The sequence below is a fragment of the Vipera berus genome (genome assembly GCF_964194415.1).
Source record: "Vipera berus genome assembly, chromosome: 4".
NCBI lineage: Eukaryota > Metazoa > Chordata > Lepidosauria > Squamata > Viperidae > Vipera > Vipera berus.
The window spans coordinates 56,557,183-56,583,249 of NC_138206.1; the positions used below are offsets into that span (position 1 = coordinate 56,557,183).

At 38.4% G+C, this 26,067-nt stretch overlaps 1 protein-coding gene across 1 annotated transcript; it reads left to right on the plus strand.

Annotated features, from left to right (window-relative positions):
- Positions 1 to 3,485: 3,485 nt before the first annotated feature.
- Positions 3,486 to 25,852, plus strand: IGSF5 (immunoglobulin superfamily member 5; the record flags this gene model as incomplete). The annotated part of the gene is made up of 7 exons (XM_081326269.1): positions 3,486 to 3,543; positions 7,199 to 7,519; positions 15,044 to 15,169; positions 17,293 to 17,317; positions 20,647 to 20,741; positions 24,531 to 24,607; positions 25,757 to 25,852. 7 exons carry the CDS (start codon positions 3,486 to 3,488, stop codon positions 25,850 to 25,852), a joined length of 798 nt encoding a protein of 265 aa, XP_081182395.1.
- Positions 25,853 to 26,067: the final 215 nt, after the last annotated feature.

A 26,067-nucleotide genomic window follows, 5' to 3' on the forward strand; every position in this document is an offset into this window, starting at 1 on the left:
TTCTCTAGAGTTGAAAACAATTCAACAGCAGGCGTATATTTTTATGTAGAAATACTATAAAAGAAATGTTCTACATTTTATGGCAATTGTGAAAATGTCAGACTATTTGTTTCTGTTTTTTACATACTAAAAGGAGCAGAATATTACATAGTTTTGACAACAGGTGTCCCTGTTGCTTTAACTGTTTAAGAGATTTCATTAAAAATAGTTTCATTGCTGCATTTTACCTTATGGTTTTGCAATACTTGTTAATTATTAAAAAGCAAGAGACTCACATTGGTTGTAGTTCCAGGCCTTATCTATTGAGATAAAAAGTGACTGCAGCAGTTGTACAGGACACAATCAGGAACCAGAAGCTGAAATACAGTGTTTTATTACAACCTTCCTGTTAAACTACGAAGAAGGACTGAGAGATGTTCAGAATATTTGACTGTGTGTCTGTTGGAGCAGCTATTTGTATGGAAAAGATTTCAGACATCATGTTCTTTTTCCTATAGAGACAAACTTTTCTGAACCATGGTCTTCAACTAAAAAGGTAAGACAATTCTTTGTATTGATACACTTAAGGGCCTCAAAATGTATTTCCTGGGGGCGGGGTGGGGTGGGAGGAAATCTATGATCACCAATTATATGTTTAGGCCGTAGAAATTAAAAAATCAAAATTACAAAAAGCAAGAAATCTAGTTCCATTAGATTGATTTTTTTTTGCAAGCCATCTGCATGCTGCAGGGCTCTCCAAACTTGGTAACTTTAAGACTTGTGGACCAACTCCCAGAATTTGTCAAGCAGCTGTGCTGAGTTCTGAATTCTGGAAGTTGAAGTCTTAAAGTTGCCATGGTTGGAGAACCCTGTGCCTCAGTGTTATGCACATTTGCTCAAAGAAAATATTTTAAGTGTTCAGTAGGGTTATCTCACCTCATTCCTAATTCAATAAAGAAAATGATTTAGAGCAGGGGTGTCAAACTCAATTTCATTGAGGGCCGCATCAGCATTGCGGTTGCCCTCAGGGGGCCGGGTGGGTATGGCCTGGGTGGGCGTGGCCTACTGGGTGGGCGTGGCTAGAGTGCGTATGGCCTACTGGGTGGGCATGGCCAGCTCTACATCGTTTGCATCAAGGGTGCCTATGGGGGCCTGTGCAGGAGTGGGACAGATCTGAGGGTCTCTGGCAGAAGGAGGGTCTCTGGGCCAGGGCCAAGGCAGTGGGGGCTGTTCCCTTACTGTTTCCAGGATGGCTTTGCGGGCCACATGAAACCACTTCGCAGGCCGGATCTGGCCCCTGGGCCTTGTGTTTGACATGTCTGATTTAGAATAACTGTTCTAGGGTTATTTTGTTAGCCTGTAGGACAGCTCTGTAAAAACAGTCTTACAAGCTGTTCACCCACAGAAGATTTCTCTAATGTGCTGGGAAAGGGACAAAGAAAATAGCAATTCTTTACACAGTATAGGGTTATAGACACGAAATAGGACCAGAACACTTCATCTCTCATCTGCAAGTTGTGTTTCACCTGTACACAATTACTGATTGCCAACAGTTATCTAAATAGATTTTGCAGATCTTTCAATCACCACACTCAGTGTTTCTCTAATCACCTGACACATTTGTCAAAAATACTAACAATCTGAATGCCATTTTCAGGTTGTAACAGTTGCTTAGTATTACAGCCCTAAACAGCATTCAGGTGACCAATATTTCTGATATTGTTAATGAGACTTGATAAACAGGTATGTAACAGATTGTGTTGTTGGCTTCTTGTACCGATAAGGCAATCTTTTAAAATATTTTTTTTGGAATTTAAGACTTTAAAAAACTCAGATCCTGAATGGCAACCTATTTTTTAACAATAAAAAGTGTCATTTTTAAAATGACTTGTATAATGCTAATTATCAACTAGGCCAGACATGTCAAACTTGTGATGTCGCGTGATGTCACGCAACGTATCGGGACGGTTTTGTCATTGCCAGCAATGGGGTGAGCGTGGCTTCCACATGACAAACTGTGTCACAAACTGTTTGACACTCCCAAACTAGGCTAAACATATCTAACCTAGAAAAATCCAGATCCTCTAGCTTCTCAGTGATATCAAAGACTTTATAGGTTGATTCTTCTGAACAGGCTGTTCTTTATCATGTGAGAATGTGAGTGAGTTTCTATCCTATTTATAACCTTCTTTTGTGAATGAAGAGAGAAATGAACCTGTCAGAATCCATTTATATCACATTTCATAAATGTATAGGTAGAACATTGGGCTTATTCTGGGGATTCTGCCATCTCTCCGAGGGGGGGGGGAGAGGATGGTTACTTAGACTGAAACAGGCGATCTTCAAACAACAGGGAAATGTTTGTTCTGGGGGGAAGGAGGGGGAGAAACAGATCTGGATCACATCTTCATTTACAACTGAAAAAGGAAGAGCAATAACAATAAAACCTAGGAGAGTCCCCTTTCCCACGGAAGGGCCTGACACCTAAGTAAATGATGAGAGCCTGACCAAATGGATGAGGGGAGGGGGCTGAAATGGGAATGCTTTATATAGGATTGAAATGTAACTTTGTTAGATTCCGTCTTGTATTGCCACAATCGATTCCATCCTAGTAAACATTTTCCTTTTGGACTAAACTTGCATCCAAGAGTTCTTATTTCCTAAGATGTGGATTGAGGTGGGTCCTGACAGAACCTCTGTGGCATTTGGACTATCTTGCACCGGACCAGGCATGCACCTTGTCAGAAAAATAATTTGGGGTTCCAAATTGAGCCAGGGCTGTGCAAGAATAAATAAAAATGAGAGCCAGACAGCTGTGAGGAAAGAAAAAAAAACGTTTGTTCCTAAAAGCAAAAGAGTTGTCCTTTAAGGGCAGGCTGCAGAGAAATGGGGTACAGCAGCAGATTTTTATAAGGGGAGATTATCCTGGATGTGAAAGTAGTCTGCATGCTAATTCTAGGGTGATGCTTGAACTCTCTCTCTCTGTGTGAATATGTATTCTTGTGAACATGCAGTTCTGCTGAGAGACCTAATTTAATTTTGTTTATGTTTGCAGACCTTATCCTTTGATATGTGGATTAGGTCTGGTTAACTTATTTGGAGGTTTGAGGAAGTTTGCTAATTGATTAACTTACTTTCAGCTTGAATGCCAATTATCTAGTGGAGACACTGATTCTCAGACCATTGTGGATTCTGTTAATACTTTAAGGGAAGTTGGGAACAGTATAAAGAATAAAATATATCTGGATGTAAAACTTCTCACAAACTCTTTGCTTAATCTTTCGTGATACCCCTGAAATAAATGAAGTATATCACTTAATGACTGTGTTTCCTTTTATAGTCAGCTTACTGGTTTTCTGTTTACATGCACCACTTTCTTATTCAGAATGTTGAAAGGATCCGTGTTTTTTTTAATGTATCTGTTTCAAGTGGTTAAAAAAATATAATTTATAACATACAGTTTTGTATGGCTGTCATTTTTCAGATTCAGGGAAACAGTTTGCTCAATGGACAAATTTCAGAGATGGACTGGGCTGATTGTCACTCTCATGGTCTACCTAACAGGTATTATCCTTTGTGTATTTATTCATTATTATAGACCCTGGACAGTTAACAGTATTAAAAATGATAACGACATATACAAAAAGAAAAAAATATCTAGCAGCTTGGAAAAATTACAAAAATACTACTCAGCAACTCAACACAACCAAGAAATGGGCTCTTCTAGGTACTTGGTATCTCAAGCACAGAAACAGGTCTTCAAGTCTTTATAGAAAGCCAACACAGAAGGGCCAATCTAAGTCCCAGAGGGATGATATTCCAGAGAGGTGTCACAGCAGAAAAGGCTCTCCTCCAGGAGCCCACCAGCTGATGGTCCTTAACAGATATGATCCAGAGTATGCTTCCCCTGATTGAACAAAATAAGGCCTCTCACTATACCTGCCATAATACATGTTTGATTTGGGCCTGATTATCTGCTGCAGTTCTACAGCCCATTGAAACACTAACTTGACAAGTACTAAGACACACACAAAAGATATAATGTTATGTTGTGCCTTGAGTTTCCTCCATGCTCTTCAAACTTTTAAAGTTGTGGATCCTGTCCCCTATGGAGGTACATCTGGCAGGACCCAGAAGGGATGGGTGGGTCTGGGACGATTAGGCACCGATGCTTTTCCCAACTAATTCACTCCTGTCCACCTGCCGCAGCCAACCACAGCAGTCTTTCCTCATCCAAAGGCCCTCTGCAGGTGATTTTCCACTGCCAATGGCCCCCTGGCCCTCCGCTCCCAGCCCAACAATCCCAGCCAATTCCCTGGGGCACATTTGTATCCCAGTGATTCAATCCATGGGACAAATAGCTGCACCTCGCGGCAGCCAATTGGGGTGGTTGGCAGCAGGGATTTCAGGTGCACTGGGGCAAAAGGCGGCTGGCAAGCATCTTGTAGGTGTGGCGAAGGGTGGCAGGGATTGCAGGAACGTTGGGAATGGTGTACAGCTGGCAGGCATCTCAAAGGCGCTGGATGGTGGTGGCAGGGATTGCGTGCCTGCGGCTTGTAGGGATTGTGAGGGTACTGGGGACATGCAGCCAAAGGAGCTAATAACGGATATTCAAGCCAGGGGTGTAATTACTTTCTCCACGCAGAAAATGGCATATCTCTTGGGTTTTTTGTTGCATGAATGAATGAAAAGACTTTTTTATAGTTTTTTTTTAATTGCATCATCCTTATATGTTGCTTGAATGAAGACAGATTATTGATATGTCTCCATATGTTAAAAAAACCTTTTACATGGGTTTACTTATTTTTTTTCTCATGCTATACAGTGATAATATATCTTAGTGTTTACTGGCTGTTTTACACTTACCTTCATTAGATTTAATATATACAATTTATGGTAATTGATTAAAAGTATTTATGGAACATTTGGGAGAAAAAAACCTCCCAAATTTAATGCAGAAGAGATAAAACTGTTCTGTTTATTGTTATTTTTAAAAAGTACATTCTTCTTCAAATAACAATAACATACAATTTGCATGGAGCAATTCCACACAAATGATTACCACCTTGGTGAACATCCAGACAGTGTTTTCAAGATCTGCCAAGTCTGGGAAAGGAGCAGGTGCAGATGCATGGTATTCCCCCTTCCCCTTCTATGATAAAGAAAACCCTTCTAGAATTCTCACTTTCCTGCAAAGGATGCTGTCCTGCATTGACGTAGTATGAACCCGATTTTACAGATGGGAGACATCAAGATTGAGGCCCTGCCTGCTGTTGGGAAATACGCAATAGTGCTAGGAAAAAGCAAATCACAGATGTTCCCCTGCCAAGGCTTCAAGAAGACTTTCCTGTCAAGCCTACAATTCTGGGATCGCTTGGTGGTCTCCTATCCAAGTACTCTGAGGGTGCTTGTTAACAGTGTCCTGTAAAGGCAATATGGTGGATTTAGACTGGGGACACAGACACTCTCACAGCTCTGCCTACCTCACTATGTTGTTGTAGGAAAGGGCAGAATAGAGCCCTCTTAATAAATAAATAAAATCCTACCACCACCTAGCATCCATGAAAGAGGCCAGAGGTACGTGGTTTTGTAGACCTTCAATTCTAAAGAACTACAGTTCCCAGCATCCCCTCCCAGTCTTGATGGGAAAGGAGGCTGGTATCAACAACCCTCCCACCCACTATCCCAGGCTTCTGGGCCGCATTGGCCAAACAAGGCCCCCCCCAATTTTGCAGAAAAGACCCTTGAGCTGCAGCTTTTCCTCAACGCTGATAAACCTCACCATCAATAAAGTGCTTCTGAATGTGGAGGCTCCATTTAGCAATGGGGAATAGATGCTTCAGGGGGGAAAGCATATGGCACAGAAGGATTGGGGAGGGGCAAGTATAAATCAGGTGTCCCAGGGTCATGATTTATCATTTGTGAGAACTCTTATACCAACTTTCGCTCCTAGAGTTTCTATCTTTGTTTAAGTACAAAGTGGTACAACCCCATGTTTGCCTTTGATTATGTTTCTATTGGGTGAGTATTCATAAATAACTGTGGCTTATTTCTAATCCGTTGATAAACAAATGGCTTCCCTGAAGGCAAGAATCAGCTCTGATGCAGGTAAAAGCAGGATGAATCTGATATCCTCTCAGCCACACAAGAATGAAAGCAGTTCGCCTGCTTATAGCCAGCAGGGTAGGTCTTGGTCATTGCACTTGGATTTGTAAATGGGACCAAACAAGAAAAGGGGTAGAGAGCATCCAATCTCCTCTTTAATAAACTAGGAATATAAAGAAGAAAACTAAATATCCTGGGAGCAGCAAAATGCTTCCATGATGTGAAACCTTACCAAATAAGATAGGTTGCTTTGAAGTATTACCTTTGCAAATAATAATTTTCCTTAAATTTAAACTGTTCCCAGACCATATGGGTTGTGTGTGTTTGTGTGTGTGTGTACGTGTGTGAAAAGAAATAATACCAGGGCTTTAAAATCAAAACAACTTTGCCTTTTTTATGGAAGGGACAACAGATCACTGTAGGAGATATTTCTATGCAATATGTACTTTGCCCTGTAAATGATCGGCCTTAGTTAATCATACTGCAACCAGATTTTTATTATCCTGAAGCACAGGGCAAATTTGTAACGTAAAATGATTGGTTGTTTTTATTACTAACAATGGATAAGAAAGTCTTTCACACTTCATGTATGTCATCTGTCTTCTCTCTATAAAAAGGTAAAGGTTCCCCCGCACATGTGTGCTAGTCGTTTCCGACTCTAGGGGCCGGTGCTCATCTCCGTTACAAAGCCGAAGAGCCAGCGCTTGTCCGAGGACGTCTCCGTGGTCATGTGGCCGGCATGACTAGACGCCAAAGGCGCACGGAACGCTGTTACCTTCCCACCGTAGTGGTCCCTATTTTTCTACTTGCATTTTTTTTTACATGCTTTCGAACTGCTAGGTTGGCAGGAGCTGGGACGAGTAACAGGAGCTCACTCTGCTACGCGGCACTCGGGATTCGACCCGCCAAACTATATTATCACTGTATTACCAAATCAATGTCTCTTCCATCTTCCTTGTTCAAATAGGATTGTAACTATTCTTCAGTGTTCACACACACTTTACATATTATACCTCGATCCTATGTTATCAAGTCCTATCCTCTTGTTCAAGTCTAGCAATATAAGCAGGAATACTTTGGTATAGTTTTAATTCCCGTTTCTTTTGCTTTACAGATCATTGCTTCGGCTATGCCATCGTAGAAGGCCCTCAAAATTTAACAGTTGTTGTAGGGTCAGTGGCTCGATTTAGCTGCACAGTATCAGAGGGGTGGAAAATTTTGATCTGGCTTTTCAATGGAAATCCTAAGCTGTCCGTGTTGAGTTCTGGACAAACTATTGTAACAGATGAGCAATATACTCAGACAGGTTCTAACACAAGTGATAACAGGTTTACTTCAGAGCTGATGATCCATAATGTTCAGCTGACAGATTCTGGAGAAATCAGATGTAGCCTGCAGAACAATGACTATAGATATGCATTTCTTTTAGTACAAAGTAAGTATGTCTTTGTTAATTGTTCATTAAGCATTTTAAATTGGATTTTTTTCTATTTTTTTCCTATTCTGTAAAAACTGTAAAGATTTTGTGGCATCTTTTACTGCAACATTTTAATGAGGGGGAGATGGCAGAAACTTCTGTGAACTACACTGACTCTCTTGGATATAAAATTCCGTTCACAGAATTTTATTTCCATACGAGCAAAAGGCCATGAAATTTAGGAAAACTGAGAGTTGTTACTATGGGAGTGCTTGTGGATGGAAGCACATATCTGTAACATATATTCTCTTTTTAGTATGTACATGTCCTGTACATTATTTGCTGTTTAAAACTGTAGGAGGGCAAAACAAAATATTGATACCCTGCTAGATGAGGAGCTAATTGTTCTGCTACTAGGAGTGAAGAAGCATGTGGACAAGAAATATGGATAGAATTTCAGTTATGACTGGTCACCTACCAACTCTTTTAGGTTATGAAGGAGCCCTCCCACCCAAAAAAAGCTACTCATGACCTGATTTTGAGGTTACGATATCACATAGTTGTGATTTATGACACTTTTGCCAGAAATTGGCATTAACTTCCAGTTTCTGGCAAAAGCCAGGCTGTACCAAACAATGGATTTGTGTGATAACCACTGTGTTGGCTTTACAACCGGCATGTTCACGTTATGACCACCCAAAAAAAGGTCATACAATCAGATTTGTCTTGTGATGATTCATTTTACAAACATCATGACTGCAAGGTCATAATTGCAAGGTTCAGTTATGATCATAAGTTAATGGTTACCTATAGAGGACATACAGTGTGTAACTAACTTACAAGGAACTCTGAAAAACTATTTTGGATTTCAAGTTGTTTATCCATACAGATTGAAAATGCATCTCAAATAGGAAAACCTCATTTATGCTTTTATCTTGTTTTAATAAGACTTTTAACTGCAGTAAGATATAAAATGGCTTATACAATGAATATCTTAACTCTGAGCTCATTGGCCAATAGCACTCTGACTTGTTTAGCTAACATAAATGCACTCTCTAACTGTGTATGAACCTTCGCCAAGCAAGTGAATATCTTATCAGTGCAGTTCATGTTTGTTGAAATTTTTAATGCACTTTTAATATATACCCATAAAAGGTACAGAATTTGCTTTACTCAGTGCTGTCAGGTTCGTGGATTATGAGTCTCATTAGAGATGCATCAATTTGTCTGTGTAAACTGTGAAATTAACCCTGGAATTGTCTTCTCCAATCTGTTGCCTCCCAAATTTGTGTTACAATAGTTCCCATCATCTCCAATTACCATAGAAACAACTCCCCCCCCAGGAACTTTTATCTAGCATTTGGAGGGGACCAGTTTGATAATGATTGATCTTGAAGATGCTCCTATTAAATTTTAGCAATATATAGTAATAAGACGTTTGGGTTAATGTGGTAAAATGCCACCGTGCAAAAAGGATTTTATTGGGCTTGCCCATGGCAGCCTCCATCTTCATTTTTGACCACACTGAAAGGGCATCTTTATCATTTATAATCTTCCCAGCCAGCTTCTGGCAACCAAAATAAATAGGGAAGGCAGATTTGCTTAATGATTGCACGATTCACTTAACAACAGTGGCAAAAAAGGTCATAAAATAAGGCACAACTCACTTAAAGTCTGCCTCACTTAGCGATGGAAATTTTGGTCATTCAATTATTGTTGTAAGTCGAGGACACCTGTACAATTAGTCTTCGACTTTCAACCATTCATTTAATGACTCTTTGAAGTTACAGTGGCACTGGGAAAAAAAAGTGACTTATGACCCTTTTTCATACTTACAACCATTGCAGCATCCCCATGGTCACATGATTAAAATTTGGATGCTTGGCAACTGGTTCATGTTTATGAAGGTCGCACTGTCCTGGGATCGTGTGTTCAACTTTTATGAACTTCTGTCAAGTAAAACCAATGAGGAAGTCAGATTCACTTAACAACTTTGTTACTTAAAAATTGGGGGGATTCACTTAACAAGTTTGGCAAGAAAGGTTGTCAAATGGGGCAAAAGTCATTTAACAACTGTCTTGCTTAGCAACAGAAAATTTGGGCTCAATTGTGGTTGTAAGTTGAGGACTACCTGTATTTACATTTTATCTTTTAACTGTGGGGTTAAAATACCAAGTTTCTTCATCATGGAATAAAAACCATTTATCTTTTAGGGTAATATGTACTGCAGGAAACATGTTCCCTTTAAATTAAGACTCAGAGCATTTGACGATAGATGCAACAAAGGATCTTTTATTGGCACAAGATCACTAATCTCCTGGCCAAAAGAATGCCAGATGGCCCCAAAGTTAAGCAAAGTTATAGGTTCTCACTCCTTGGAAATGATATGTAGAGATGATAAAGAAAGCAATGTGAATCCTACAGTGACCTTTACAGCCCAAATGTGCCATCTAATAACAAGCAATGACTGACCTAGTTACTTTAAATTCTATATTTCAAAAAAGTTCAAAGTCCATCTTCTTCTATAGATAGTAGCACCCTCTAACATAAGCAGTGCTTTTTATGATAGCCATATAAGAACTTTTTTTTCATGCGGGGGGGGGGGGAAGCAGCAATATGGTTTCTGTTATTCGTCTCCTTCCAGAGTCAGCAAGCTGTTTCAGTTTGTTTTCTCTAATACAGTCTTCAGAAACCAAAAGGAACAGGTAGAATATTATTTTTCTCCCACATGTGGTTGGCAGGCTTTGAGAGAAAAATTTTCATCAGGGTCCAGTCCAAGCCAGGAATAAACAAAATGGAGACTGCTTTAGAAATAAGTTTATTGAGTCAGACAGAAAGATGGCTCTGGGAAAAACTGACCACATGTAGCAGGGAGTGCTGAGCTTTTATACCTCCTTTGGGCTTTGTATGGAGTTGTTCCTGTGGCATGAACTTTGACCTGAGTCTGAATGTGCCTTTCTGGTATTTTGATGGTGGTGGGGTAATCCTATTATGTCCCAAAGGTCATATCCTGCTTCAAGGGGTTGGATGGGTTCTGCCTTTAAGATCCTTTGGGAAAATATAATATTCTGCCTTTTAATATTCCCAACAATATTTCTTTCTTGGGGGGGGGAAAGATGACTTCCCACAATCCCCCCTTTGTGCCATCATAGTGTGAGTGACACACTTTTACTGGCACAAGATTAAAAATTGATCTGGTCATGGAAAGTTGATAAACAAGCTTTTAAACTCTTAATGCAAAAAGGGAAGACACTAATGGAGGCAGCAGAAAAATATTCCTGCAGTGGCTCCCAAAAGGGGAGTTTCCAACCCATAAAGGTTTAAAAGTCAGGGCAAAAGTTCTGTTAGATGGAACATAAATTTATAGTGTCCAATATTCTGTGCCAATTATTCTCAAATGTTGGGTGTCACTTTGAGCATCCAGTCAGGTCTGCACAAGCCTCTCAAAATTCTTCACAGCCATGTTTTTCCTCAGTACATAACCACTGGCTGCCCATTTTCAAGGGTTGCTTTCTGAGCTTGCCTTAGCTCTTAGTTCAGTGCATCCAGGTTTGTGATGTCCAATTGAGGTTAGCCAATGTGCAAGCCAGGCTATTAAATTGCAAACAATGAGCCCTAGGATTCCTACTTTGAGTCCACCAGTGCAACATATTCAGGCCTTGGGTTTGGGAGATCTCTTTCCTGCTATCTTCTCATTGAAAAGATATGAATTGCAAATTGCTGAGGGGGCCTGGTTCCCTCCCCCTTGGAATTTTCAGGAAAAAATGCAAAGTTTTAATGCCACAGGGCATGAACCGGTATGGAGCTTTAGTGAGATAGGTGAAGGGGATAGACTCAGTGTGATTCTGAATGTGTGTGTGTGTGTGTCTGTGTGTGTGTGTCTGTGTGTCTGTGTGTCTGTGTGTAGCTAATCATACAAAACAGGCAATACAAGCATCCTGGACAAATTGGGCCAACCATTCCCAAATGCCATCCCTCCATAAATACATTCAAATGGTTTATTACAATACAAATGAGGTAAGAAAGAAAATTTTACAGTGAGTTTCTGCCCTCCCCCCATAGTCTTTCCAGTTGTCTTCTGAGGCTTCATGTGAGGGCCAATGGTTCCAAGACTCCTTCCTTTCTCTGCAGCTTTCACAGGCATCTGGGGCGGCGGGGGGGGGGAATGGTAGGACCTGGGAAGATCTGTTCCACTCTGGTTACATAGTTTGCATGGCTTTCTAGTGGATGGCTGGATTCAAACCTCATCTCCTGGCTCAAATGCATGGAAGCAGAATCCGGGCCAGTGTGCTCTGCTTCCAAAGGTTGTGGGGGTCATCTGTGTAGGGTTGAAAGATATGAGAACAAGGTTTCCTCCCACCTTTCTGGGTGGATTCTACCAGGAGAGGCTTTGCTGATCAGACAGAAAATAAGAAATGGAGAAGTAGATGGGGAGGGGGATGTAGCTTGCAGGCAGAGTTTGAAAAGACATTACTGCAGTTGTTAAAAAAACAAATAAGCAGACAAAATGGGGACACCACAGATGAGGACAAAAGAGAGGCTGTATTCTGGTAAGAGAACAAAAAACAAAAGGTCTCACTTCTGAAACTGGACATTTGCAACATGTTAAAGAGGACTTAAGGATTTACAACTTGAAAATGCTGGGCAGCTTGAGAACGCTGAAAGTTCCAAATAATTTTAAAAGTCTAATAGGTGTGCAATTTGCCAGGAGCAGGAGAGTCTACCTTTTATATCTGTTTTCAAAATATTTAAACATCATGGCAGCATTTTGCCCAGCATTACCAATGCACAATTTAGATAACAATACCACATTAGAGATTGAAAATAAATGCTTATGTATTCCAGGATTAGTTTCATAATAGTTTCACTGATTAGCAATAGGATAAGAAAAGTAACTTAAAAAGAAGGTAATTTTCTACACAAGCAAACTTGAGCACATGAGGCTCTTGTAGCTAGACATACCTCATGTTTCAGAAAAAGGATAGACAGATAAAACCCATTTACAACACATACAAAAATGGAAGAATGAAACTTTTCCTGTAGATAAACTTAAAACATTCTCTCCTGACAACTTTGGCTGTTCTTACAAGTACAGAAAGAGAGAGGGGGGGAAAAAGAACATCTTCACCCTGTTTGCTGGCCAGACAAACAGAGTGAGGGTAATTTCCTTTTGGTGGCTTATTTTCAGCAGAATTTTAAAATTCATGTCTCTAGGGATTAGAGACATGCAACAGTTACATTTACCTCATACACAAAGACTTTGACACATACGCACACAAAGACAAGGAAAAGAGAACAGAAAGGGAAACAGAACACTTAGTTTTACACATCCTGGTCATTCCCACCATAAATCTCAGTTAGCTCAAATTAGGGAAGGCACAAATCTTAAACATATCACATGGTTGCAGAGAGAGAGAGAGAGAGAGAGAGAGAGAGAGAGAGAGAGAGAGAGAGAGAGAGAGAGAGAGAGAGAGAGAGAGAGAGAGAGAGAGAGAGAGAGAGAGAGAGAGAGAGAAGCTGTTCCTATATATATTTTCCTTTTAAGTACCTTTATTTAGCTAAATTGGTTTTTCTTACTACATCCCTGAGCAGAATCCCTTCCTGCATAATTTGCGTGCACATTTCTTACACATTCTCACCTTCTTTCCAAAGCAGCCCTTGAGCTCAAATTCAAAATTCCCTTTAAAACCCTTGCTCCACATGAGTAGGGCCTGGGAAACCCATGCACAGACACAAGATGGGGCTTACCAGTCAGTCCATTGGAGAGGTTAGCTTGGAATCCCATTGTTGAGAGAAAAATCTTCATCAGGGTCCAGTCCAAGCCAGGAACAAACAAAATGGAGACTGCTTTAGAAAGAAGGTTGTAATTATTGAAGAGGAGAGCCAGACAGAAAGATGGTTCTGGGAAAAACTGACCACATGTAGCAGGGAGTGGTGGGCTTTTATACCTCCTTTGGGCTTTGGAGCTGTTCCTGTGGCATGAACTTTGACCTGAGTCTGAGTGTGCCTTTCTGGTATTCTGATGGTGGTGGGTTAATCCTATTATGTCCCAAATGTCATATCCTGCTTCCCTGGGGCTGTGGGTGATGAGTGTTGGATTTATTTATTTATTTTTGTGAGGGATTGTTGATTCTAGGGATCTTTATCTTTCTAATCCCAGCTTCCTGGCTCCAATCTTTCTGACATTATCACATCTGCATTTCTGCAGACCTGGTTTCTGTTTGGGACAGAGAGAATTGGGGTTGGGTGGGTTCTGCCTTTAAGATCCTTTGGGGAAATATAATATTCTGCCTTTTAATATCCCCCCTCCCCAAATTCTTTCTCACAGGGGGTGGTGGTGGCTGACTTTCCACCCAGGTTTATAAATATTAATATTTAGTATAATACTAAATGAATATTTATCATTACAGTGGTTTTGTGGAAGTTAATAAATTGTTTTGTATATACATAGTCTACAATTTACCATAGTTTCCATGACACATCCCAGAATCAGAACAGATGAGTGTGTGTGTGTGTGTGTGTGTGTGTGTGTGTGAAAGAGAGAAAAATCAAGATGACTAATACAGCTGATGCTTCACCCCCTTTTTTTACACATGCTATATGCATGATACATATAAAGAAAGGACAGAGTTTTGACTGTGGAACTACAGCTGCCGTACTGACTTTTTTGATTCACTTTGGATCCTACAGCTCAGATTGGAAGAAAACCAAATGTCATTAAGTGTAAGAATGACTACTTAACTGATGATGGAGGAACATCATTCATTTTTCAATGGAAGGCCAATTTTGCTCCAAAGACGCATATATATAGTGAAGGCTGGAGAATATACAGTCTTTCTAATGATTAAGTTGAAGTGGAGGCATGTCAGATACAATGTAGAAAATTCACATGCTGTCAGTATTTATTTATCAAATTAATATGGCTGCTATCAACATGTTTTCTGGGTGATTTGCCAAGCCCAACCAAAACAAATAAAATGCTAAAAAAACCCCATGTACAGTAATTAAACCCAGAAAACAATATAGATGCAGCGGATTTTTTCAAACAGAGAAAGATGAATTAGCTCACATGAAAATACATGCTCCCTAAAAAAGGACAAAAGCCCAAGGTATAAACAAAACTTTTTATTCATGATAAAAAATACCACTGTAAAAAGCATAAAAAGATTTCTAAGAAGCTTTTTAGGCAACGTGTTTCAGGTTATTCAAATCAAAGTGCATTCATGCGATTCCTCCAGCCCCATTAACTTTTGTTACATTATACAGTTCAGTTTCTTGAGATGACCAAAACTTGGAATTAGTAATGATTAATTTGTTCACTACAAATCATAATTGGAAACTAGTACAAGAAAAATAAAAGTAATGAAAGAGAAAATAAATTGGGGAATAATCGGGGATTTCCAGAAATCTGCACTAAGAAACATTACTAACTAAAAATTGAAATAAATTAAGAATGACTTCACAGATTAAAATAATTAGGAACATTTTAAAGTGTTCATGCTAATTAATTATACTGTTTAACATTGCTTAATTTTTATTTAGTAGGATGTGATAATGAAGATTGGCGAATCCGAACTATAATTTTAGCTGTTGTGTTGTCAGTTGCTCTTTTACTCCTTCTGATCCTTATTATTCTCCTTATTATATGTTGCTGCAAAAGAAGGAAAGGTATGTGGGCCTTCTGGAACTGGCTTTGCATCTTAAACCTTAATTTCAAATAGACAAATCTAAATCTGCTAATTTTGTGCCAGAAACAGATTTCCTGCTTGTTTATACAGGAAAAAAAGTTTCTGTGTTTTTATTTTTTTCTGCAAGATAAAATCAGGCTAGGGATAACTTGTAAGGGGGGAAAAAAAGATAATTAGCATTCACAAAACAATACACTTAAATGCTTGTAATTGTTTACACATCAAACCTTCAATAAAATTGAATAAGCTACTTCAGATCTGTTATTTCTTTGTTTGTTTACTTGATATAAATTTAATAAAATAAATAAAGCCCATTATTCCAGCAGTTCAAGGCAGTCTGAATAAAATTCTCTCCTTCAGTTTTTCTGTAAAGTAACAACCCTATGAAATAGGTTGATTTAAGAGATATCAAGCTTCCATAATTGAAGATAGAACGACAACTAAATCTTCTCAGTCTTTCTTCAGATTCTAGTCTAGGACTCCCCAAAACCAGGCCATGGGGGAGATTGGCAAGCATATGTGTGAAGCTCCACACATGTTATAGAGGGCAGAGAGTGGAGCTTCATGCAGGAGTGCAAGCGCCCTCTGCTCGTGTAAACAGAGGTTCACACGTGTGCACTTGGCCTCCGCTCACGCAAATGTAGCTTTGCAAACTTGCTTGCCCATCTCTCCCAAGGCCCAGTTTCAAACAGAGTGTGGCCCGGTGGTTGGGGACCCCTGTTCTAGTTAGTATACTATACTGGAATAGCAGCAACATCTGAAGGAAAAAACCCCCTCACCTTTAAGCACTAAGTATCCCACAATGTGACCATTGTATTCATTTCAAACAGAGGTTCTCCTGCAATGCTGAATTTGAGGCTTTCAAGGATCTGTCCTTTCACACAATTTCATAGAACATTCATAGAACATACGTAGAAGGGTTGGAAGGGACCTTGGAGGTTTTCTAGTCCAGCCCCCTGCTTGAGCAGGAGACCTTATACCATTCCAGACTGGATGTCCAATCTCTTTTTCATAGGGCAATAAAAATATTCATATTTAGAAATATCAACTTAAAGAGAATATTAATTTTTTATTCTATACAGTTCATCTGAGATTGATCAGGTCTGCTCACTCTTGTTTGCAATTAATTGGATACTTTCAAAATGATTCTTTAAAAATAATTTTCAGTATTAAATTCAAGGTAATGTTATAAAGAAGTTGATACAAAGGAGGCAGATATTCCAAGTCAGTCAGGGTACAGCACACACTGGCCCACAATCTCCTGCAAACTGGGATTCTCCATTGCTGCTGCAACTCTCTCTTTATCATTGATTTGTTTGTTGATGTCTTCCTCAATAGAATGAGCCCTCTCTGATATGTAGATTTCCAGCTCGTGGTTGAAATGTTTTGCGTCTCTCTTAATCAGTGCTTTTTTTGTAAAAGAAAAAGGTGCCGGAACTACACATGTTATACAACCCACCTTGCCTACCCTACAAGGTTCCATCCAAAAAAGGTGCCGGAACTCCGTTCTGAGCGTTCAATGAGAAAAAAAGCCCTGCTCTTAATTCTGCTAAAGGCATCATTATGTCTTGCCAGCAAGGGAGAGTGAGCTTCCAGGTAGTCAAAGCTGAGGGGTGGACTTGAAGAGCATAAGTCAGTTTGTACAACAATTTGGCATCTATGGCAATGATTAGATTACAGCAATATGGGAGAAAGTACAGAGAGTAGGGTACTGAATCCACCAAACCCTGCACTCCATGTGTAGGTGAATCAGATTGCAACTCATATATGCAATTCCTTAGAGAGTAGGGTTTTTTGTCAATAATAGACAGAATGTATACTTTGGTGCTAGATGCATGATTTATGAATGAAAAGTTCTTGGTTCCTGCACAATGATAGTTTGCTTTAATTTCAGTGAGAGTGTAGGTCCACAACCACCTCCCCCAAGTATGTCTGTTCAAATAATTAAGAATACTTGTGACTGTAAATCATTTCATTAGATGCTCGATCAATATTTCTTTGAAAGAGATCAGTATTATGAAAACCTTAGATTTTTCTTTCCTAGTGCTGTAAGTTGACATACTTGTTTGCTATATTCTAAAATTTGTCCTTTTACTTTTCCAGAGTCCAACTATCAAAATGAGCTAAGGTAAGATGATTATCACTTTGAGTTCCCTTATTGATGCTAAAACATATAGTGTATTTGCTTAAGATCATAATAAACATTAATATAAACAACCAAAACCCAACATAGAAAACTGATAATATCAGTAAACTGCAATGAGATGAAATCTGTATGATTTCTCAAGGTTGATGGCCCTCAATCTTTTGAGTCTGTAAGCCTTTTTTTTTACTACAGGACAAATGTGCCCCAATAATTTTTCTCATGCTTTGATCTCATGATGTTGCCTTCACCTAGTTGCCAACTAAACTGAGACAGTTGTCCTTAGCTGTTACAGTTTTAATTTTTGCCTTTTATGCTGAACACAAATTTTGCCATGATAGAAACTCATATGCATCAGTGGCCATTGAAAATCATATTGACTAGAAGACAGATGCCATAATCCATGTTAGGACAGTATTATTAATCCTATTAAAAGTTACTCATTAGTGAGCAAGCTTTTGAGTTCTAAAAAGTTCAGCACAGGCAATAAAAGATGGGGAACAAAAAAGAAAATAGGAGAAATTATAAGAGAATGGTACATGGAGGGAAAAATGGCTAATCTTTGGTCTAGGTACCATGTTTAAATCAGCAACAGATATAAAATAAATTTAAAACAGGGGTTTTACATAGTTTTGGATAATTTCAGCCCATGCTATAAACCAATTTTGTTGCATATCCCTCTCATCTTCCCTGACTGAACTAAATGTAGATTCTTTGTGGCACAATAATTTCTTTCATCCCTAAACCTCCGAAACATACTGCTTTATATTATTATTTTGTGTGGGTCTGATATGACAGTCTCTATGTGTTTCCAACAAAGCAGATGCTGAGACCACGTAAAATGGCTTCAGGAACCTCATGAAGCAAGTAGCTCTTTTAATAGGACAATTCATAAAATGGCTGCACTTGTCATTCTCATCCCCAACCCAAAATGTAAATACAACTTCTGATCACAGAAGAATAACCGCTCCTTATTTGGCTGCTTATAAAGTGTTTGATGATAGCTGTACTTTCTTACATAATCACAATTAAGACAAGGTTTTGCATTCTTCAAAAATGGTGAAAAAGAATATAATTTTCAGAAACGCTCTAAAGAGAAATTTCAGTGCAGGGCTTCAGAAAATATCTGTTTTGTAGCCAGCCTTTCTTTTTAAAGCCTTCATATTTAATACATATACCACAGGAGGTCACTGTGTACCTAAGTAGCTCACTGCACTGATGCTCCTATTCCACAGGCTTTTAGTCTTGAATGTCTGTTACAGAAAGAGATCTGAAACTGAGACAGGTAGAGGTGGTGCACTGAGTGCAACTGCCAAGCAAATTAGGTTACATCCTGTGCTTTTCTAAGAACTTTGAAAACAATCTCTTGAAAGGCAATGCCTGGTAACAAATTGTTTCCAAATTAGCAAAATGAGTTTTAATCACTTGCAGAGATGAAAGTTAAATGTTATGTTAGAATGCTCTGGGGTTTTCAACTTTAAAAATGAAAGAACTGTTCATTGTTATTAATTAAGGTACCACAATTAAGAATCCTGGATGTTTAATACATCTTTATGGAAGATTTCCAATGACTTTGGTTTTTAAAGGCATGTGCATTGAAACCTTTCTTTTTTTCTCAAAGGAAGGAAGAAACCTTAGCCCAGAATTATGATTAATAATACAGTTTTCTTCTTTTTCACTTTTTTTTGGTGAAACAAACATTTGAAAATACAAATTTTAAAAAAGCTAACAAAGAGCAAAAGCAACACCCCCTCCCAAGTCAACCTGTGTGTTAACGGAGTACTGTAATGGAAGAATTTAAATAACACATAGAGACTCCAGCCTGACTATACTTCATGAATAAATTGCTAAGATTGCTCATAAAACTCCATCTAATGCTATCTAAACTTTTTCACAATTAGATGAGTTGCAGTAAGCCTAATCTGCACCTTGCATACTTAACATCACTCGTCTCTTAGTCCATCTAGTTAGGGAGAACCCTTCCAGGAAATGGCTTTTAAGTTGAACTGATAGACATTCAAGGTCACGAAGAATGATCAGAATAACCTCCAATTGGCTCTAGTAATTCTTCAGTAAATGTAACTGGCTGCATTTGAAAAGGATGCCTCTGGCTGACAACTCACTCTAAAAAAATGTCACTTGGTTGGGATTAATTCCAGAATTGTCAAAATGGTGCAGAAGTTTAGTAGCAACTGAAGTTTAGTAGCAACTAAACTTTCTCCATTATTGATACAATAATCAAAGCATGATAAAATACCTAAGATTCCAGCAGATAGAATCTATATGAAGCATTGGAATATTACAGGGGTTACAGAGAATCCTAAGCGGAGACATTCAGTTCAGAATATCCCATGATGGGGATGACAGTTTGGATATCTGCTCTAGCATCATCAGCCACTAAATGCTGGTACTGTTGGGCTAAATCTAGTTTTGCAATGACTTTTCTGCGATAGCAAAAACAGCCAGCAGTTGATTGACTGTAGGCATTGGCTCTGGATGTTGTTTAAGTGCCTTATTCATAGTATGGGCAAAATGCAAATGTTATAATATACATCACAGTTTTTCAGATGGCAGACTCCAGCATGGTTCTATTTTGTAACATTTGCATTTATTTACAGATATGAGCGTTGGACTTTAGGTGGAAGTTCACAGGAACAACTCAAACCAATATGTCAATGTAGATTGATTCCCTATCAGATTTTTAGAGGGAGGGACACAGTCACCTCCCTACAGTTATACAATTAAAATTAAGTGGAAGTTCACAATAGTAACTCCAACCAATGTTTCAAAGTGAATTCCAGCTATCGAGAGGAAGGAACACAATGGTTTCCTTAAAGTTATACAACTCATATTTGGCTAAGCCTTTCCTTAAACCCCTGCCAATTTCTTACAAATGCACATCCTGACAAAGAAATACACTTCCTATTGTAGCAGATTCATTGGTTGTTTCCTTAGGTTTCAATAAAACTATATTTTCCAGAAAGGAAAATGTTTTGCCACTTTTTATTTAACAAAGCTAGATGTGAGTCTGGTATTGACCAATATTTATTTTGTACAAACCTCAATCACATTAACAGAGAATCACTAAATTTGAAGTGCACTCTTCCAAATTAGAGCAATTGCTTAAGTCTAGGGCTTTAGCCGAATATTACAGAAATGGGGGTAGAGGAACCAACCTTGCTGTAGAACCCTTGTTCTACAGTAAAAACCTTGTTTGATAAGCTGCAAGGTTCAAAGCCTGAGGAGAGTATATTGTCTTTATACATATGTCATAAATGATTTGGTTGCCAATGTCAGGTATTTTTATTTTCTAGAAAGATTTCAGAGAAGAAAGAAAAAGGCAGAAATTGGGAAACTGTGAGTCACAGTGGAAAGGAAAACTATGGCTACAATGCAGAGCAAATGCCACGTAAGTAATCTTTAAATGAAAAAAGAATATTCTATATAGAACTCCATATATGCATTTTAAATTCAGCCCTGTTGTACTTTGGTGGTCAGAAAGTAGCCAAATATTAGCTTTCCTTAAAAAAAAACATTGGGCTACCATTTCTGGCCTGAAAAAATTCTGGCAATTATCAGATGGTAGCAAAAGAAACAGTATGTAGTTGACTTTACATGGGTTTGGAAGCCAAATGAAATGAACTTGGTTAATATAAGCTAATAAAAATCCAGACAGCCGCTAGCTTTGCTGCCATCAGGGCATCCAAGTGTGCATGTGTGTGTGTGTGTGTGTGTGTGTGTGTGTGTGTTAGGAAAATGATGTCAAGATGTCAGTCCTGAAGGTAATTGAAGCCACATTTCTTTAATACATGTTGTATGTGCATCATATATACAGTACAAAAAGGGCTGAAGCTTCAACTATGCAGCTTTCCTACTATTTAGTGGGCATGGGTTTTTAAAATGCAGATATAACAATCCTAGAACATTGAATGACTTGAGAAGTTAAAATAAAATGAAATGGATCTTGGTTTTTTTTTTTACAATATATTCTAGTGAGTAGCAAAAAGGTAAGCTATCTGAATTACTTCCTGAAAAAATGAAGTGAAGAAATAAAGAAATTTCATTTAAACACATGGACTAGACTGGCTAAAACTGACAGTTAATATTCTCTTTAAAAGGATATTTCCAGCTAAATTGTTGCAAAGGAAACTACGGTAATAGAAAATATATCTCAATTAGATATAGGCCCAGAATCCAAGTCTTATGCAGAGAGAAACACTGAAGCCAGCTTCAAATTTGCATTTGATTTCTTTTTTAGAACATAATCTGGACTGCTAAATTGATAGCACATGCTAGCATCTTGAAAAAGGAATGGATGATGGATTGTATGATCAAAGCATCTGTAGAAATTCTTATATAGTTTATACATTTTGTTGTACATGTGATGGGGGTTGGATGCAAGCTAAGTAATTCCTATTGCTAGATTGCACAGTTATTTCTGTAATTATATAACACTAAATCAAGATTTGTTGTGCACAATTTGTAGAAAAATCATTGGTTTTGAAGCAACAAAACTGTCATTTGAAACTGCAACTCAAATCTAGTGTATGAATCCTGAGTTGTTTTCCAATTGGTGAATTATGTCTAAATTTGGACTTTTGTCTTATTCTTGTTTAGTTTTGGGTTCCATGTAGGCTTCTTGTCATGTCTTCCCATTTGATGGAGATAAAGTGGAAGAGTAGTTGAAAAAGATTGTTGTTGTTGTTGTTGTTAGCTGCGAAGTCGTGTCCGACCCATCGCGACCCTATGGACAACATTCCTCCAGGCCTTCCTGTCCTCTACCATCTTCTGGAGTCCATTTAAGCTCACGCCTACTGCTTCAGTAACTCCATCCAGCCACCTCATTCTCTGTCGTCCCCTTCTTCTATTGCCCTCGATCTTTCCCAGCATTAGGCTCTTCTCCAGCGAGTCCTTCCTTCTCATTAGGTGGCCAAAGTACTTGAGTTTTAGCTTCAGGATCTGGCCTTCTAAAGAGCAGTCAGGATTGATCTCCTCTAGGACTGACCGGTTTGATCGCCTTGCGGTCCAAGGGACTCTCAGGAGTCTTCTCCAGCACCACAGTTCAAAGGCCTCAATTCTTTGGCGCTCAGCCTTTCTTATGGTCCAACTTTCACTGCCATACATTGCAACTGGGAAGACCATAGCCCTGACTATGCGCACTTTTGTTGACAGGGTGATGTCTCTGCTTTTTAGTGTGCTGTCTAGATTTGCCATGGCTTTCCTCCCCAGGAGCAAGCGTCTTTTAATTTCTTGGCTACAGTCCCCATCTGCAGTGATCTTGGAGCCCAGGAAAATAAAATCTGTCACTACCTCCATTTCTTCCCCATCTATTTGCCAGGAATTGAGAGGGCCAGATGCCATGATCTTGGTTTTCTTAATGTTAAGTTTCAACCCAAGTTTTGCACTCTCCTTCTTCACCTGCAACAAGAGGCTCTTTAGTTCTTCTTCACTTTCTGCCATTAGAGTGGTATCATCTGCGTATCTTAGGTTGTTGATATTTCTTCCGGCAATCTTAATTCCAACTTTTGATTCATCTAGCCCTGCCTTTCTCATGATGTGCTCTGCATATAAGTTAAATAGGCAGGGCGACAGTATACAGCCTTGCCGGACTCCTTTCCCAATTTTGAACCAATCAGTGGTTCCGTGTCCAGTTCTCACTGTTGCTTCTTGACCCGCATATAGGTTTCTCAAGAGACAAATAAGATGGTCTGGTACTCCCATCTCTTTAAGAACTTGCCACAGTTTGTTATGATCCACACAGTCAAATGCTTTAGCATAGTCAATGAAGCAGAAGTAGATGTTTTTCTGGAACTCCCTAGCTTTCTCCATGATCCAGCGTATGTTGGCAATTTGATCTCTAGTTCCTCTGCCTCTTCGAAATCCTGCCTGCACTTCTGGTAGTTCTCGATCCACATACTGCTGAAGTCTAGCTTGTAGGATTTTAAGCATGACTTTACTAGCATGAGAAATGAGTGCAATGGTGCGATAGTTTGAACATTCTTTGGCACTGCCTTTCTTTGGAATTGGAATGTAAACTGATCTTTTCCAATCCTGTGGCCATTGTTGAGTTTTCCAAATTTGCTGGCAAATTGAATGTAGCACTTTTACTGCATTGTCTTTTAAGATTTTGAATAGCTCAGCTGGAATACTGTCACTTCCACTAGCTTTGTTGTTGCTCAGCTTTTCTAAGGCCCACTTCACTTCACATTCTAGGATGTCTGGCTCGAGGTCAGTGACCACCTCATTGTGATTATCAGGGACGTTAAGCTCATTCTTGTATAGTTCTTCTGTGTAATTTTGCCACCTCTTCTTAATCTCTTCTGCCTCGGTTAGGTCCCTGCCATTTTGGTCCTTTATCATGCCCATTTTTGCATTAAACGTTCCCTTCATTTCTCCAATTTTCTTGAAAAGATCTCTGGTCCTTAAGTTAAACTGCTTTTCCCCTAGATTCTAAGTTTCCTTAGAAATAGTGATCATTTCACACCCAGTTGCTCCTTCCACAGAAAACAAATGAGATGGCTTCCAGATATATTACCCCATTTTTGTCCCCCTAAGCATAATAAAATACAAAATGTTATCAACTTTATTGATTCACACAAAACATTGTGATATTGTCAGCTATGAGTCACCTGAACACTTTTTTTGGTTTACTAGCATTTTAAGAAAATATCAATTGAATCTGTGTACATATTATTTTTCCATAAAAAACTATTTCCTTGTTTCTAGGAAATCCACATTTTTTCTGTCTGAAAGAATGTAGAGGTAATCTTTGATTTATGGCCAAATTTGAGCTCAAAATTTCTGTTGTTAAGTGAGACATTTCATAAAATTTTAGACCTTTCCTGCCATAGTTGTTAAGTGAATCACTGCGGTTGGTAAGTTAGTAACACGGTTGCTAAGTGAATCTGGCTTCTCCATTGAGTTTGTCAGAAGGTCACAAAAGATGATCACATGATCCCAGGACATGGCAACCTTCATAAATATGAGTCAATTGCCAAGTGCCTGAATGTTGATCACATGATCATGGGGATACTGCAATGACTGTAAGTGTAAAAAATAGTCATAAGTCACTTTTCCCAGTGCCATTGTAACTTTGAACAGTCACTAAATGAACGTAAGTCAAGACCTACCTTTATAGTTCCTGCCATTTTAGGTACTCACTACCACTATTATCCTATATGTCTCTTCTTTTTTGCAGAAGATCACACTTCCTTCCCAGTTAGACCAAAATTTTATGATACAAAGCAAAATCTGAATGTGAGCTCTTCATCAGAGGTAAGTGGAATAATCTTTTTGAGATTGTAACATAGTTCATAAAGATGACTTGCAAGTATAAGTATAAATTGGTATTTCATACCTACTTACCTTAAAAATCAGACAACTATATATAAAGAAGCCTTTAACCACTCAAGATATTTCCTACAATCTATTTATGCATATCCAATCCCTGGGCGGTCTATGACAATTTGCCACAACCAACTTGCCACAGGACAACTTGCCATGGCCAACTTGCTGTAGGATAACTTGCGGTGAATTTAGGAAGCATTTTGTTTCCTATACAGATGGAATTAAATATATAAAAAATAAATAAAATAAAATAAATAAAATAAAAATGTGGCACCACAGTATAGTGAAACTAATCCACTATCAGCTGATTAATATGCTGTATATGAAGAAATTAGAGTAATACAAAAATAGCTTTAAGACAGAATGAGAGAAAGTACAGTTCTTACTAAATTTTCCACTGTGACTTTTGGTCATTTCCCAAGGACTGATATTTATTTTCATTAGTATTTTATTTAATACTTTTTCAGTAGCAATAACATAGGACCTTAAAATTCTGCATGCAAAAAAGTCCACGTTCTGACATGATCCCCTTATTACTGAATATATAGTACAACTTTTGAAAATTATTTGTCAAGAGATCCTATGTTAAATGTCAACTCATGAATATAGAACAGTCACTTTATGTGGCAAACAAATCAATTGAAGAATGAAAAGTCTATTATCGCCTTTCAGGAGTCATATTTCTGAAAGAAAGACAATTGATCCTTTAATTTATTGGACTCTGGTCAAGATACAATTAGTCTTGGCTAAGTCAGTCATAAAAGACTTTTTTATTTAGTTTCCAGTAAGATAAGGGTACAGTCAGTCATAAGTGAATAGTTTCTGGGGTTAATTCCTCTGAATTTGCTAGATTTATTGGCCTGGTTCATATATAATTTTAAGCTAAAATAGATAAGTTCAAATTTCAAATCAAGCCAAATTTAAGTATTGTATGGCCCAAATTATTAAGTAAATAGGCCAAATTTTATACATTTACTGTCTCTGATTTTTAAAATTGTGCTACTGTGTTACTAAACTGTGAATAGATAATATTTAGTAATATCTTGTTAACCTAATGTGTTCTATTTAATCTACTAGGTGTTGAACAATGAACTTCAAACGGAAGAACTTCCTTCAAGAACTAATGGTTATCCAATTAATCCAGGCAAAATCAGAAATGTGACACTAATATAGGAAAATAGTTAAATAGCTATAACATTTCTTAAAATTTCCTCATGTATTGGAAAATCAGAATCAATGTACCGGTAATAATCTCTGAGGAATTTTAATGAAGAAGGCACTGCAGTTTCCCCACACCCCCAAAATGGCAATTTAGAATAACAACAGAATGAATTTCTTGTTAAATATTTATTTTCTGTCTACTTTAAAATTTATTGTATTGTTTTACT